Genomic DNA, 12,207 nt, shown 5'->3' with positions numbered 1-12,207 from the left:
TGTGTGTGCTCTCAGTAACAGTCAATGTGGAGGCAGTATGAAAATTTGATGTATGTATTTAATCCAAGGGCCATGATCCCATGAATAATGACCCTCTTGCCTGATCGTGCTTATGATATGCATAAGTGGTCTAATAATCTCTAATAATATACTATTTAACTAAAGATCATCAAAGGATCATAACCACCATAAAAATGATTCGGTCTGAGCATGCTGACAGCATAACCATGTACTTTGCTAGTGAAGGTTTCCCGTGAAGTATCATTCAATTCCACCCTGTGGTTGTTTGAAACAATATTTAATGGTTAAAGGGTCATAACTCTGTACTCCTAAGACGTTTGCTCAATGCAAGAAAGTGATATATATATAGTTCTAGACAAGAATGGTGCGAGAAACAGTGTGGTCACTGTAATTCTTACGCAATTGTAGATAACTGGTGAGGTGCGTTGCACAAAAGTTTTGTGCTCTTTTCACAAAGGCCACACTTTGAGGTCACAGTTGTACAATATGGACCTTATGCCGAAACTGTTTATTAACTTATAGTTAATAGCAATTCAGTCAATCTTCCCAGATTTGAAGAGCATCTTAAAAGTTTCTCTACTATGATTCATCCTCTCACGAACTTGGACGTCATGTTGGGAGCAATATTGACTTCATAGTAATTCTTTGGTGTCTCCATCATAACCCTGTTATCCTTAGTGGGAATTCAATCAAAACTTCCCAAAACTGTTCACCATGGAAAGGAGCGTCATTTTTACTAGGGTAAGTGTCTCAGCCATAATTTCTAAACAATAATTCTCAAAACTGTCATTGTGTTGCTCATGACATTGTGCTCTCCTCTCAAATCAAGGTCACATTTGGAGGTCAATGTTTCATAGAATGGACTTTTAAGCAAAATGTCATATCTCAGCCATTCCATTTGACCTATTTTAAACTAGATGGCAGTTCAATCAATCTTTACAGAGTTGTACAGCACCATTTGAAGACATTTTCAATAAAAGTAAATGGTATTTTATCAAACCTTTTTATGCCCCCACAAAGTGGCGGCATATAGGGTTGCCCTTGTCCGTACATACGTCTGTCTGTCTGTACGTACGTACGTCCCGAAGATTGTTTCCGATCTAATTCTTGAAAACCGTTTGTCCAATCCTCACCAAACTTTAAACACATGTTTGTGACCATAATATCTTGATCAAGTTCGATAGTCATGGAAATCGCTTTAGTCATTTAGGAGTTACGGCCCTTTTTTGCCAAAAATACTTCAAAAATATATGTTTCCAATCTAATTCTTGAAAACTGTTTGTCCAATCCTCACCAAACTTTAAACACATGTTTGTGACCATAATATCTTGATCAAGTTCGATAGTCATGGAAATCGCTTTAGTCATTTAGGAGTTACGGCCCTTTTTTGCCAAAAATACTTCAAAAATATATGTTTCCAATCTAATTCTTGAAAAGTATGTGTCCAATGTGGATCCAACAAGTTTTTTCCTGCCTGAATGGCGCCATATAACCTATACAGTCTTGCGATGCCGTAAAACCCAACTCAACTCAACTTATCCTATATGTGCAGATTATCCTGAATAATCATTATGGCTTATTTTCTGTGACAAAAAATCGAAGTGGGGGCATCCGTGTCCTATGGACACATTTCTAGTTTCTAATGTTATAAACGTGTAGCCATCCGTCCGACAATGCCCAATGGAGGGCACTGTCACATTTGTGTGGTTATTTTTCAGTAAAAGGAGGCACACTATTTAACAACTATTTAAGCAAGAGTTACGGGTCTTGCCACACATATCCGTACTGTCTCTGGCAAACTCTACATGTACATGAAGTGTGCTTATAATTCAAACATTGATCAGATGCTAGTAATTATCTCCTGTAAGATAAAATGCCATTACTTAGTAATAGTATATTTAAGCGTTTGAAGACAGCCAATTTCTTACAGTGTAAGAAATTCACTTGTTATCCAAACATGCTTCCCCCTAAATAGAAAAACAAGTCTTACAGCTAGGTATAAAAACCTTGTAATAGATAATTCAAAATGAACGACTTCTATTACTTGTTAGTATAATAACTTTTATAGATTCTATAATTTTGTTCTGACATCCATGATGTTTAAAAATACAAATGTTTTAAATATGCTATTTACATGTTTAAGTAAACAAGCTATAATTGTGTCAAGCTTAGCATAATGTGGCTGATTTTCAACTATATATTTTAAACAACAGTCACAGACTCACAGCTACCCAGGAATCCCATAATGTACCTTTTAATTTCTCAAACACTTGACTTGATTATGTCCTGTATTATACATGTTATTATCAATATCACACTATTTTTTGGTGAACAAAATAGTGTAAGTAAGAATTGCCTTCACACATAGAACATTGTTAGTTATCTAATCTGATAATCAGAATGACATGGTGCTAATCAACGGTGGCCTTCCCACCGACTGCCTCTAGAGCTTTCACAAGCTGGTCCGCTTCATCCTTCGTTAGGTCCGTCTTCAATGCAACTGGTGCTGATTCTACTATCTTTTTGGCCTGTAAAGAGAAATACCCCAAAATTTTAACTTTCCTTGTTTTCATAACCACACAACAAGAGCACCATGCAGCAATGCTTGGGTGTATTTTGGTAAAAAAAAAAGGCATTGCTCAGAAATGATTAAAGCCAGAGTTACACGTAAGCCGGTTATTCATGAAAACTCATTTAGTTTAATTCTTTCATTGCTCTTTTGCAAGAGCATAAAAAACATTCAGCAACATATTAACCCTGATAATTAAAACATTGACTGCTTAGAGTAATATTTTGCCTGATTTTCAAAGTAGCACCATCTCTAGTAAAAAATGAATATTTGTGGATGACCTCAAACAAAAACAATTTAACTACAATTATCCATCAATGAATAAAACTAGTGAAGAACTTTATGAGCATCTTACTTGTACAAGGTTAGTTCCAGGCATGAGGGTTTTAATCTCTTTGATGAGGGCCACCTTCTTTTCCGGGGTGAAAGAATCGAGCTTGACCGTGTATGACATTTTGACTGGCTCTGCTTCCTCTTCCTCCTGTAGGATACAAACACAAATTACAACAGTATCCTGCTCAATGTAAATATATAATTCATGATGAATCAGCTGGTTTAGCTTTTATAATTCCACACTTTTAAACATACATGTATCTATTTATGCTTCATCGTATGTTTTAAAGGTCATAAAAGTTTTGAAATACATTACAAAAGGCTTATCATGAGAGGAAAATGTTGGGTGGAGAAATATTTTTTGATTGGAGACTGCTGTCCATATTTGGCCCAAAAAAGGACCTGTGCTTTCATAATTATGTACTCATGGTGTAAAAAATGCAGAAATAAAATATTAGTAACAAATAAGCTGTCACTGTAAGGGAACAATGCCCCTGATGTGTTTTTTGAAGTATTATGGAAAGGTCAATAAGTAAGGAAAGTAACTAGGAATGCAAACAAATATTTGAATATTTGATCGAGCGCTTGATATTGGAATGTCATAAATATTCTTATGTTTTTTGCTGAATAGATGAAATAATAAACCTTTTGCCTACAACTGTGTTGTTGTCTTTCTTATTTTTACAACAATTGGCCCCTAATTCCAGAGGCTTAACTTGATGACAATACACTATACCTGGTACACACGTTGTATGTCAAATAGGGACATATTGTCAGGTACTATCAACAGTATCCGTAATTTTACAATAACAGGCCATTAGATTAGTGACATCAAACAAGTATCACTTACTTTCATTACAGTAACATTTAAATGACCATGTTTATTAAGAGTTTAAATAATCAACCTTTACACCAATGAGTTCTCTTGGCTGCCAATTAAACTGTGCAGTTTTGCTCAAATCACCGTGATGATATCTGAATGACATGACTGTGCTAGTTATGTACTATAAACTATTTACCTGTTTTAATACCCGGTAGCGTTTGTGCTTTGAAATGTTACAGTATAGTATAGTTTTAGGATTGTGATGTATCCCGACTAAGTTTCGATTTTAGTAAAGGTCAATCACAGAACGAGACTGCAAGTCCTACAGAACAACCTTCACCAGCAAATGAACAATCTTTTGGCGATCTAATTTCGCATTGTTTACAGGAATTTAAATAATTTGATTTTGTTAGTTCAAAATGTATTGCTTTTTGTAGCCATTTTTTCTGAAATGGGGAATTTAAGAGGCTATTTTGGGGGAAATCAGGGTCCATGATGGGTACTAGCTATGACAAAGAAGGGTATAAAGGCCCCAGCTATTACTATGGTGAATAATCATAGTTGATTTGATCAAAAGAATTACCTTCTTTTTATTAAATCAATTTTGCCAATTGATTGCATCCCTAAAAGTAACTGATGCTTTAATGTGGCTTTTGTGTTATGGAAGATTATTCATTGCAAAGTCCCTTTATAATCAAAGGTATATGTAGGACCTCAAGTGTTGTGCAAAATATGTAATAACTTATGTTTTTTATTTATGAAGCACAAACATTAACTATGAGCATAATCATATTGTCACTTTAATGCAAGCTCTCTAAAACTGCTTTTATTTCTATTTGCAGTTATTAAGTTATTTCACTAGGATCTCCAGTCTAGGGTTGATGAACTAAGACTCAGTGACCTTGGACTTGCATGCAACACATCCAGAGATAAGGACTTGTACCTTCCCCATGACATGTCATGTATGATTTCAAAATCCCTCTAGGCATGACAAAGGACACAACCATCTATATTCTATGTTCATGACAAATTTACAAGTCTTCTTTATTTGCTAACATCTGTGCCAGCTGATTTTTAAAATCCCCCTATGCATGACAAAGTTTAAGCCTGACACAACTGCCTATGCCCTATGTGCATGTATACATTATTTAATAATAATTAACCTTTGGGGTAGGGACATATCTTGTACACAACACATTGCCTTTTTTGTGCCTTAAATCTGTGACACATTATTTAAAAAACACATTGTGTATAATAAAGTTACAGCCTAGACTAAAAAATGGACAGACAGACGTTGCCATTTTAATATGCCCACTTAGGTATATGGGCATAAATTGGTTATATTAATGATTTTGCAATCATGGGAGTCCCATGATGGGACTATTTCTCTATATAACTTTAACTTTTAAGTGATGCAAAAATTTTGGCATTGTAACATTTGACATGTGCATTTCAAAGGCAAAGTTATGCTATGTAAAATATACTACAATTCACATTTTCTTTTTTAAAACGAATAAAAATAACCAATTTTGTTTTATTCTCCATTATTTTACCTCTTGTTTCCCTGCTGCAAAGCCAGAGCCAGCACCAGTGGGCATAGCACCGACCGCCATCACTGGAGCATCCGCTATATTCAGGGTTTTCTGAAGAAATATGACGAGATTTTTATGTAACATTGGGCTGATTGCTTAGAACTTTATTAAATATAACATTTTTATTAAGCATATTGTTGTTGTTAACTTTTTAACATGAAATATCTAAAGATGTGCTCACACAATTAAATATAATTATGTACAGCTGAAACAGTTGTCTAAGATCTTGTTAAAAATACAGCAGATCACAAACCGTGTATCCATTAAACTTCAACAGCAGTCAAGATTTTAAATAATCAACATTAGATTTAACTATCAGTCCATTAAAAATCAAAGAAGAATTACAATCCATCCTTATAGACCTGGTAAGACCTTTATATTGCCAAACAACAATGCACCTTAACTTGCCGATTTTTTGCTCATTTGCATGCATGGATTTAATGCTATAAATTTACCATTCTATATAATGGAACATGTACTTCCAAAAATAAAACAATTCATCAGATTTTGAGCATTTTTTTTTACATCACATCAATATGAAGATCTTTATTTGAGGATCTTTATTTTTAAATATTCCTACTGGTAGTTAATCAAATTGTTTTGATAAGTGATATAAAACTATGACCGGCCATTTCCTTTACATGTAAAAACAAGAGATGTTTGTCAAACATTATGCCCCCCCCCCCCCCCTGAGCGCCATGTTGTCAGGATTATATGAACAATTGAATGAAATATGCATGGACCGAAATGACAGCTGATTTGTTGCTGTTTTAAGATTATGACCATTAAAGTGTGAGGATAAAGTGTGTTATGACCGTCATGACCTTTGACTCTATGAACTCAAAATCCAGAGTCGTTAGCTGGTCACCAGAAACCTAAATGTCAAGTTTGAGGGCCATGGGTGCAGGCATTGTCAAGTTATCAAAAGACAAGTTTTTTTCGTTCAAGGTCACTGTGACCTTGACCTTTGACCCGATGACCCCTTAAATCATAAGGGGTCATCTACAAGTCAAATGCAACTCCAAGTCAAGTTTGAAGGCCATGGGTTCAGGCACTGTTGAGTTATCACTCGGACAACCTTTTACCATTCAAGATCACTGTGACCTTGACCTTTGGCTCTATGAATCCTAAAATCAATAAGGGTGATCTACTGGTCAGGCTAAACATCCATGTCAAGTTTAATGATCATAGGTTCAGGCATTGTTGAGATATCAGTGGGGGAAGATTTGTCAACTTTTTTGCATTAAAGGTTACTGTGACATTGATCTTGGCCTGATGACCCCCAAAGTCGATAGGGGTCATCTACTGGGCAGGCCCAACCTTCATGTCAAGTTTGATGACCATAGGTCCAAGAATTGTCGAGTTTGCTTTCAAGGTCACTGTGACCTTGACCTTTGACCCCTAAAATCAATAGGGGTCATCTACTGGTCAGGCCCAACCTCCATGTCAAGTTTGAGGGCCATGGGTGCAGGCATTGTTGAGTTATCACTTGGACAACCTTTTATCATTTAAGGTCACTGTGACCTTGACCTTTGGCCCAATGACCCCTAAAATTAATAGGGACAATCTTCTGGCCAGGCTCAACCTCCAAATCAAGTTTGAGGGCCATAGGTGCAGCCATTGTCAAGTTATCACTCGGATAACCTTTTACCATTCCAGGTCACTGTGACCTTGACGTTTGGCCCAATGACCCCTTAAATCAATAGGGACCATCTTCTGGCCAGGCCCAACCTCCAAGTCAAGTTTGAGGGCCATGGGTGCAGGCATTGTCGAGTTATCACTCGGACAACCTTTTACCATTCCAGGTCACTGTGACCTTGACCTTTGGCCAGATGACCCCCAAAAACCATAGGGGTCATCTCCTGGTCAGGCCAATTCTCCAAGTCAAGTTTGAGGGCCATGGGTGCAGGCATTGTTGAGTTATCAATTGGACAACCTTTTACCATTCAAGGTCACTGTGACCTTGACCTTTGGCACAATGACCCCCAAAAACAAAAGGGGTCATCAACTGGTCAGGCCCAACCTCCAAGTCAAGTTTGAGGGCCATGGGTGCAGGCATTGTTGAGTTATCACTCGAACAACCTTTTACCATTTAAGGTCACTGTGACCTTGACCTTTGACCCATTGAGCCCAAAAAACAATAGGGGTCAGCTACTGGTCAGGCCCAACCTCCAAGTCAAGTTTGAGGGCCATGGGTGCAGGCATTGTCACGTTATCACTCGGACAACCTTTTACCATTCAAGGTCACTGTGACCTTGACCTTTGGCCTGATGACCCCCAAAAACAATAGGGGTCATCTACTGGTCAGGCCCAACCTCCAAGTCAAGTTTGAGGGCCATGGGTGCAGGCATTGTCACGTTATCACTCGGACAACCTTTTACCATTCAAGGTCACTGTGACCTTGACCTTTGGCCTGATGACCCCCAAAAACAATAGGGTTCATCTACTGGTCAGGCCCAACCTCCATGTCAAGTTTGAGGGCCATGGGTGCAGGCATTGTTGAGTTATCACTCGGACAAGCTTTATAAATTATTTTACCATTAAAGGTCACTGTGACCTTGACCTTTGGCCTGATGACCCCCAAAATCAATAGGGGTCATCTACTGGTCAGGCCCAACCTTCATGTGAAGTTTGATGACCATACGTCCAGGAATTGTTGAGTTATCACTCGGACAAGCTTTGGTCTACCGACGGACCGACCGACCGACATACCGACATGCCTGTGCAAAGCAATATACCCCTCTTCTTCGAAGGGGGGCATAATAAAGTTACTATCTTGAAGATCTTGTATAGACGTTTATACAGTTTTACCTTTTCCTTTGCTCATGACAAAGTCAAAGTTGAATATATTCCTTGAGAATAAAAATGCATAAAAGTAAACAAACCTTTAGTAATTCATTTAAATCTGACACTTCCAATAATGTTAATTGACTTATATCAGTCACTATCTGTTGTATTTTAGGGGAATATGTCTTTTCTGGTGTGTTAGGCAAAGGTAAAGGCTTTTCTTGAGGTTCAGTGCTAAAACATCTTTGCAAACTCTCCAATGATCGCATTGTTTTGAGCATCCCTGGACTTCTATGCCTGAAAGGATAAATGTGAGCAATTAAAATTATGCTGTACATTTTCCAAATAAGCCATTACCGGTAAATCAACCTATTTTGCCCAATCAGTGAAAAGAAAGGTTTTAAATTGAACAAATGTTGTTATTTTTGCATCCAAAAAGTGCATATACAAAGGTTGGTGATACAAGCAATGATGACTTTATCTTTAAACAACCACAAAAGGGTCTTGGTTTTATGCGCCAGGGGTAGTACAATAGAATATTTGAAGGATATTTATATATATATATATGTGCAACATTAAAACAATTATGAACTTAAAAAAACCCTGTTTAAATCTCCCTTTTTCATGAGTTCATCATTTACCTCTTTCCTGCTTTACCCCGCTATTAAAAAAACGTCATATAAATTGATCTTCAACGAAATTGTCTTTATAATGTTTCAATAATTCTGAACTTCTTGAACACTGCACATTTTACAAATGATTGCTATTCATTCATAATTTATTAATTTAATCACTTGATCATTTATTCATTTAATCAATGCAATAAAAAATGATTTACTTGATCAATGAATCAATCATCAAACAATCAAATGATTCTCATCAATTATTCATTCAATTTATTTTCATCAATCATTCATTCAATTTATTGATCAGTCACTCACTCAATTAATTTAAATAAATAAAAAAATTCTCAATGACAAAAATACATTCCAAAGCCTCTAAAATAATACACAGTTGCTTGTAAAACTGTATAATGCATCGATATTCATAATCAGCAATAACTTCCATGCTACCTCCGTATAGCCATAGCAGGGGTCGACACTAACCATTTTTCCAAGGGATCCCGAAGGGACACCAACATTTGAAATCAGGTGTCCCTTCCTGAAATTAGGAGTCCCTTCCATTTTTTACATTTTTTTCATTACTTAACCTGTTTTAATAATAAATCTAACATGCACATACAGTGTCTTTTAAACACCATATTATACATGTTTTCAACAGCATGTTATGACAAGTTAATAGTACAGTGTCAGACATATGAACCTCTGGCGATGGCAAGAGGAAGATATGGGTCTCCTAGTCAGTAGATTGGGTTCAAAAGCGGTAGAATGTCTAAGTCCCTTTTGTTTTCAGTCAAAAACAAAGATGGATACAATGTAAACAAAAACTTGATGGTTGGTACTATTTTTAGATTTTCGTAAAATACACATTATATAAGTCATGGTTCAAGGTCTTGTCATATGTCAGTGCTTTTGATTAAGAAACAGTTGGACTATTACATCTGGCTTGTGAAAACTCAAGTTTATATTAAGTAGAGCTGCTGATCAATCAATCAGACTGCCCAACAGGTGTAGTGCATACTGGAAGAGCAGACGACCGAAAAATTGTGTATGTTAATGTTTGCGCCAAAATGTCGTAAAATTTTATACATTGATTGCATTAATAAAACTTTGGGAATTTTATTTCTATGTTGTTTCGATCAAAGCATAAAACAAAAAATGTTGAATAGTAGGATTCCGGTATTTGTGCCGTAAATGTTAGTGTAACAACTCGAAGGTCGCATCATTAACTCATCACGGTCAGTAGTGTTGGCATCTTTTTTGGGCGGTTCTGACACATAAGCAAACTAATTCAACATAATTATTGTACCGATAATAACAGTCTGTCACCTCTGACCTTGTTGATAATGTAAACAACAAAACGGAAGTGTTAACCCGCATGCGCACTGTGAAATGACCTGTTTATTTATAGATTCATGACGTAACTATAGTCAAAAAGTCAGCCACAATTTCGGTTTAGTGTGTGCAACATATTAATAATAATATCATTTTTGCATGCACTTTTAAGAAATTTAGGGGGACCTAAATTTATGTAATAAATAAAAGAAACGCTATTAATTATTGATGTTTAGCTTTTAACGGTCAAAATTTAAGTGTCCCGACGGAATACCGGACTTTGAAGTTCAGGTGTCCCTCCCGAAAAATTGGTGTCCTCGGGATCCCGTTAGTGTCAAACACTGGCCATAGCCTGAGGTGTGTCTGAGATCAAGGATGGCACATTATAAGATGACAACAAACATCACAGAGTTAGAATTACACTTTAAAGAGCACTCGCAAAATTTTGCGAGTGCTTTTTGAGGCAACTCGCAAAATGAAAAATCAACTCGAAATTTCATTATTTGCTTTATTCCCTTGTAATATTGTCTAATTTAAGTAGATATTTACACCTTACGCATATTATGAATTTATTAAAATGTATCAATCTTGAGTGACTCGACTACTAGAACTTGTTGATGGCTTATTCTTCTTAGGGGATACGATGACTCATCGGATGCTGGCTGCTTTTTGATTACAAAGCTGTCCATTTGACGTTGTTCACTTTGACAGTTGGGTGGATAATTAATTATATTAACAGGTTGATGGGGTTTACATATTGTGTGCGAAAGCGCTACATTTAGCCAATGACTGAGCTAGGGGATTAGGTCTTTTGTATTGGGCGAGCCTCGGGTCATTCCGGAAAGATTAGAGATTATGCTTGGCCTTTTCTGTTGTATTTTTTAAAACTTATTAGCGCGTGACTCCGTACTGTCTACTCTATACTGGTAGTGTAAACATGCCATTAATAGGCTGTTTACACTTGACTACGTAGCGGAGTTAAGTTCATGTTTATTCTACTTTCGTTTTAACATTTTGTTGTTAAGATAAAGCCACTTGCAGAATTTAGCAAGCTTGAATAAAAGTCACTCGCAATTTGCAAATGGCGCTCACATTGTTTGAGTGTGTGAGACTAAATTCGAACCCTGAATCAGTCAATTTGTATTCATGGAAAAAATTAAAAAAACTTCACGGTATAACATGCTTTTACACAGACATCAATATTTTGTTTAAACTGAAAATACATTTTAATTATACTTAAAAGTTTATTCTAAGACGGTAAATCAGGCAATTTGAGGTAAAATACATTTGACCTTAACCGGCTTATCGCGAAATTAGATTATATTTCTAAAATCCTACTATGAAGCTATAATAAAACAATTTGTCAACAAATCTACGCATTTGAAATATACCTGCAACTACAGCTGGATGTTCGTAAGACTAATTTAAGGGCCTGCATTGTAGATGACTTCATTTCCGTAATTTTTCTGTCACGTTTGGTTACAAAACGATCTGAAAGAATAGACGCTTGGTTAAACGCTTTATTCAGGAGTCAGTCAAAACGTCCTAGCAACAATATTGAATATTTTTATTATTTGAGCATTTTTATGTTTGCCTCGAAAAGGGCTCCTGAAGTTTATTAACATGGACTATAAAAACTTTATGCAGTTCTTTGGTCTTCCTGAGAATTTGGTCAATCTGCAAACCGAGACGTTAGAATAAAATGCTCTTTCAGATATTTAAAAACTAATAAGCAAACGGTTATGTTGAGCATTGTTGATGCAGACTGCGTTCAATTTCCGCAATATTTCCTTAATTATTTGGATTGTACAGTACGTGTATTTTCGCGTAGGTAATTGCAGGACTAGTCAAACGAGATGGACGAAGGTGAGCAGGCTCCTGAGATCGAGTGGGAGCGCTACGAATATCAAACAGTTAAAAGTAAATCAAATGTGTTAAATCGGAAGCTTATTCTTGTCAAGAAAACTACTAAAGTTGGTTCATTGTTTAAGCACATGCTTGAGCTTCTGAAGTCATACCCTCGTCATCAATTTAATTCAGAATGGCAGAACAAGCAGGCAAAGTTTATAATGGAACACATACCAGAAGGCGACGTGATAGCAATACATGACTTTTCCGAAAACTATC

At 36.3% G+C, this 12,207-nt stretch overlaps 1 protein-coding gene across 1 annotated transcript; it reads right to left on the bottom strand.

The window, feature by feature from the left end:
* Positions 1-1,806: 1,806 nt before the first annotated feature.
* LOC128212208 (39S ribosomal protein L12, mitochondrial-like) lies at positions 1,807-11,590 on the bottom strand. The gene is made up of 5 exons (XM_052917548.1): positions 11,472-11,590; positions 8,224-8,422; positions 5,300-5,389; positions 2,946-3,071; positions 1,807-2,549 (listed from the first exon to the last, which is right to left on the bottom strand). The coding sequence occupies exons 1-5, from the start codon at positions 11,531-11,533 to the stop codon at positions 2,433-2,435; spliced, it is 594 nt and encodes a 197-aa protein (XP_052773508.1). The 5' UTR covers positions 11,534-11,590; the 3' UTR covers positions 1,807-2,432.
* Positions 11,591-12,207: the final 617 nt, after the last annotated feature.

This window comes from Mya arenaria, chromosome 2 (genome assembly GCF_026914265.1).
Source record: "Mya arenaria isolate MELC-2E11 chromosome 2, ASM2691426v1".
Lineage (NCBI taxonomy): Eukaryota > Metazoa > Mollusca > Bivalvia > Myida > Myidae > Mya > Mya arenaria.
This window is presented reverse-complemented; position numbering and strand designations above follow the sequence as displayed.

Bases quoted from the DNA above. Each gene is read 5' to 3' on its own strand.
- LOC128212208 (XM_052917548.1), bottom strand. From the start codon at position 11,533: ATGAAGTCATCTACAATGCAGGCCCTTAAATTAGTCTTACGAACATCC. The intron at 5,390-8,223 runs GTTTGTTTACTT...ATATTTCTTCAG, and splicing joins ATTTAAATGAATTACTAAAG to AAAACCCTGAATATAGCGGA. The intron at 2,550-2,945 runs GTAAGATGCTCA...TTCTCTTTACAG, and splicing joins CTGGAACTAACCTTGTACAA to GCCAAAAAGATAGTAGAATC.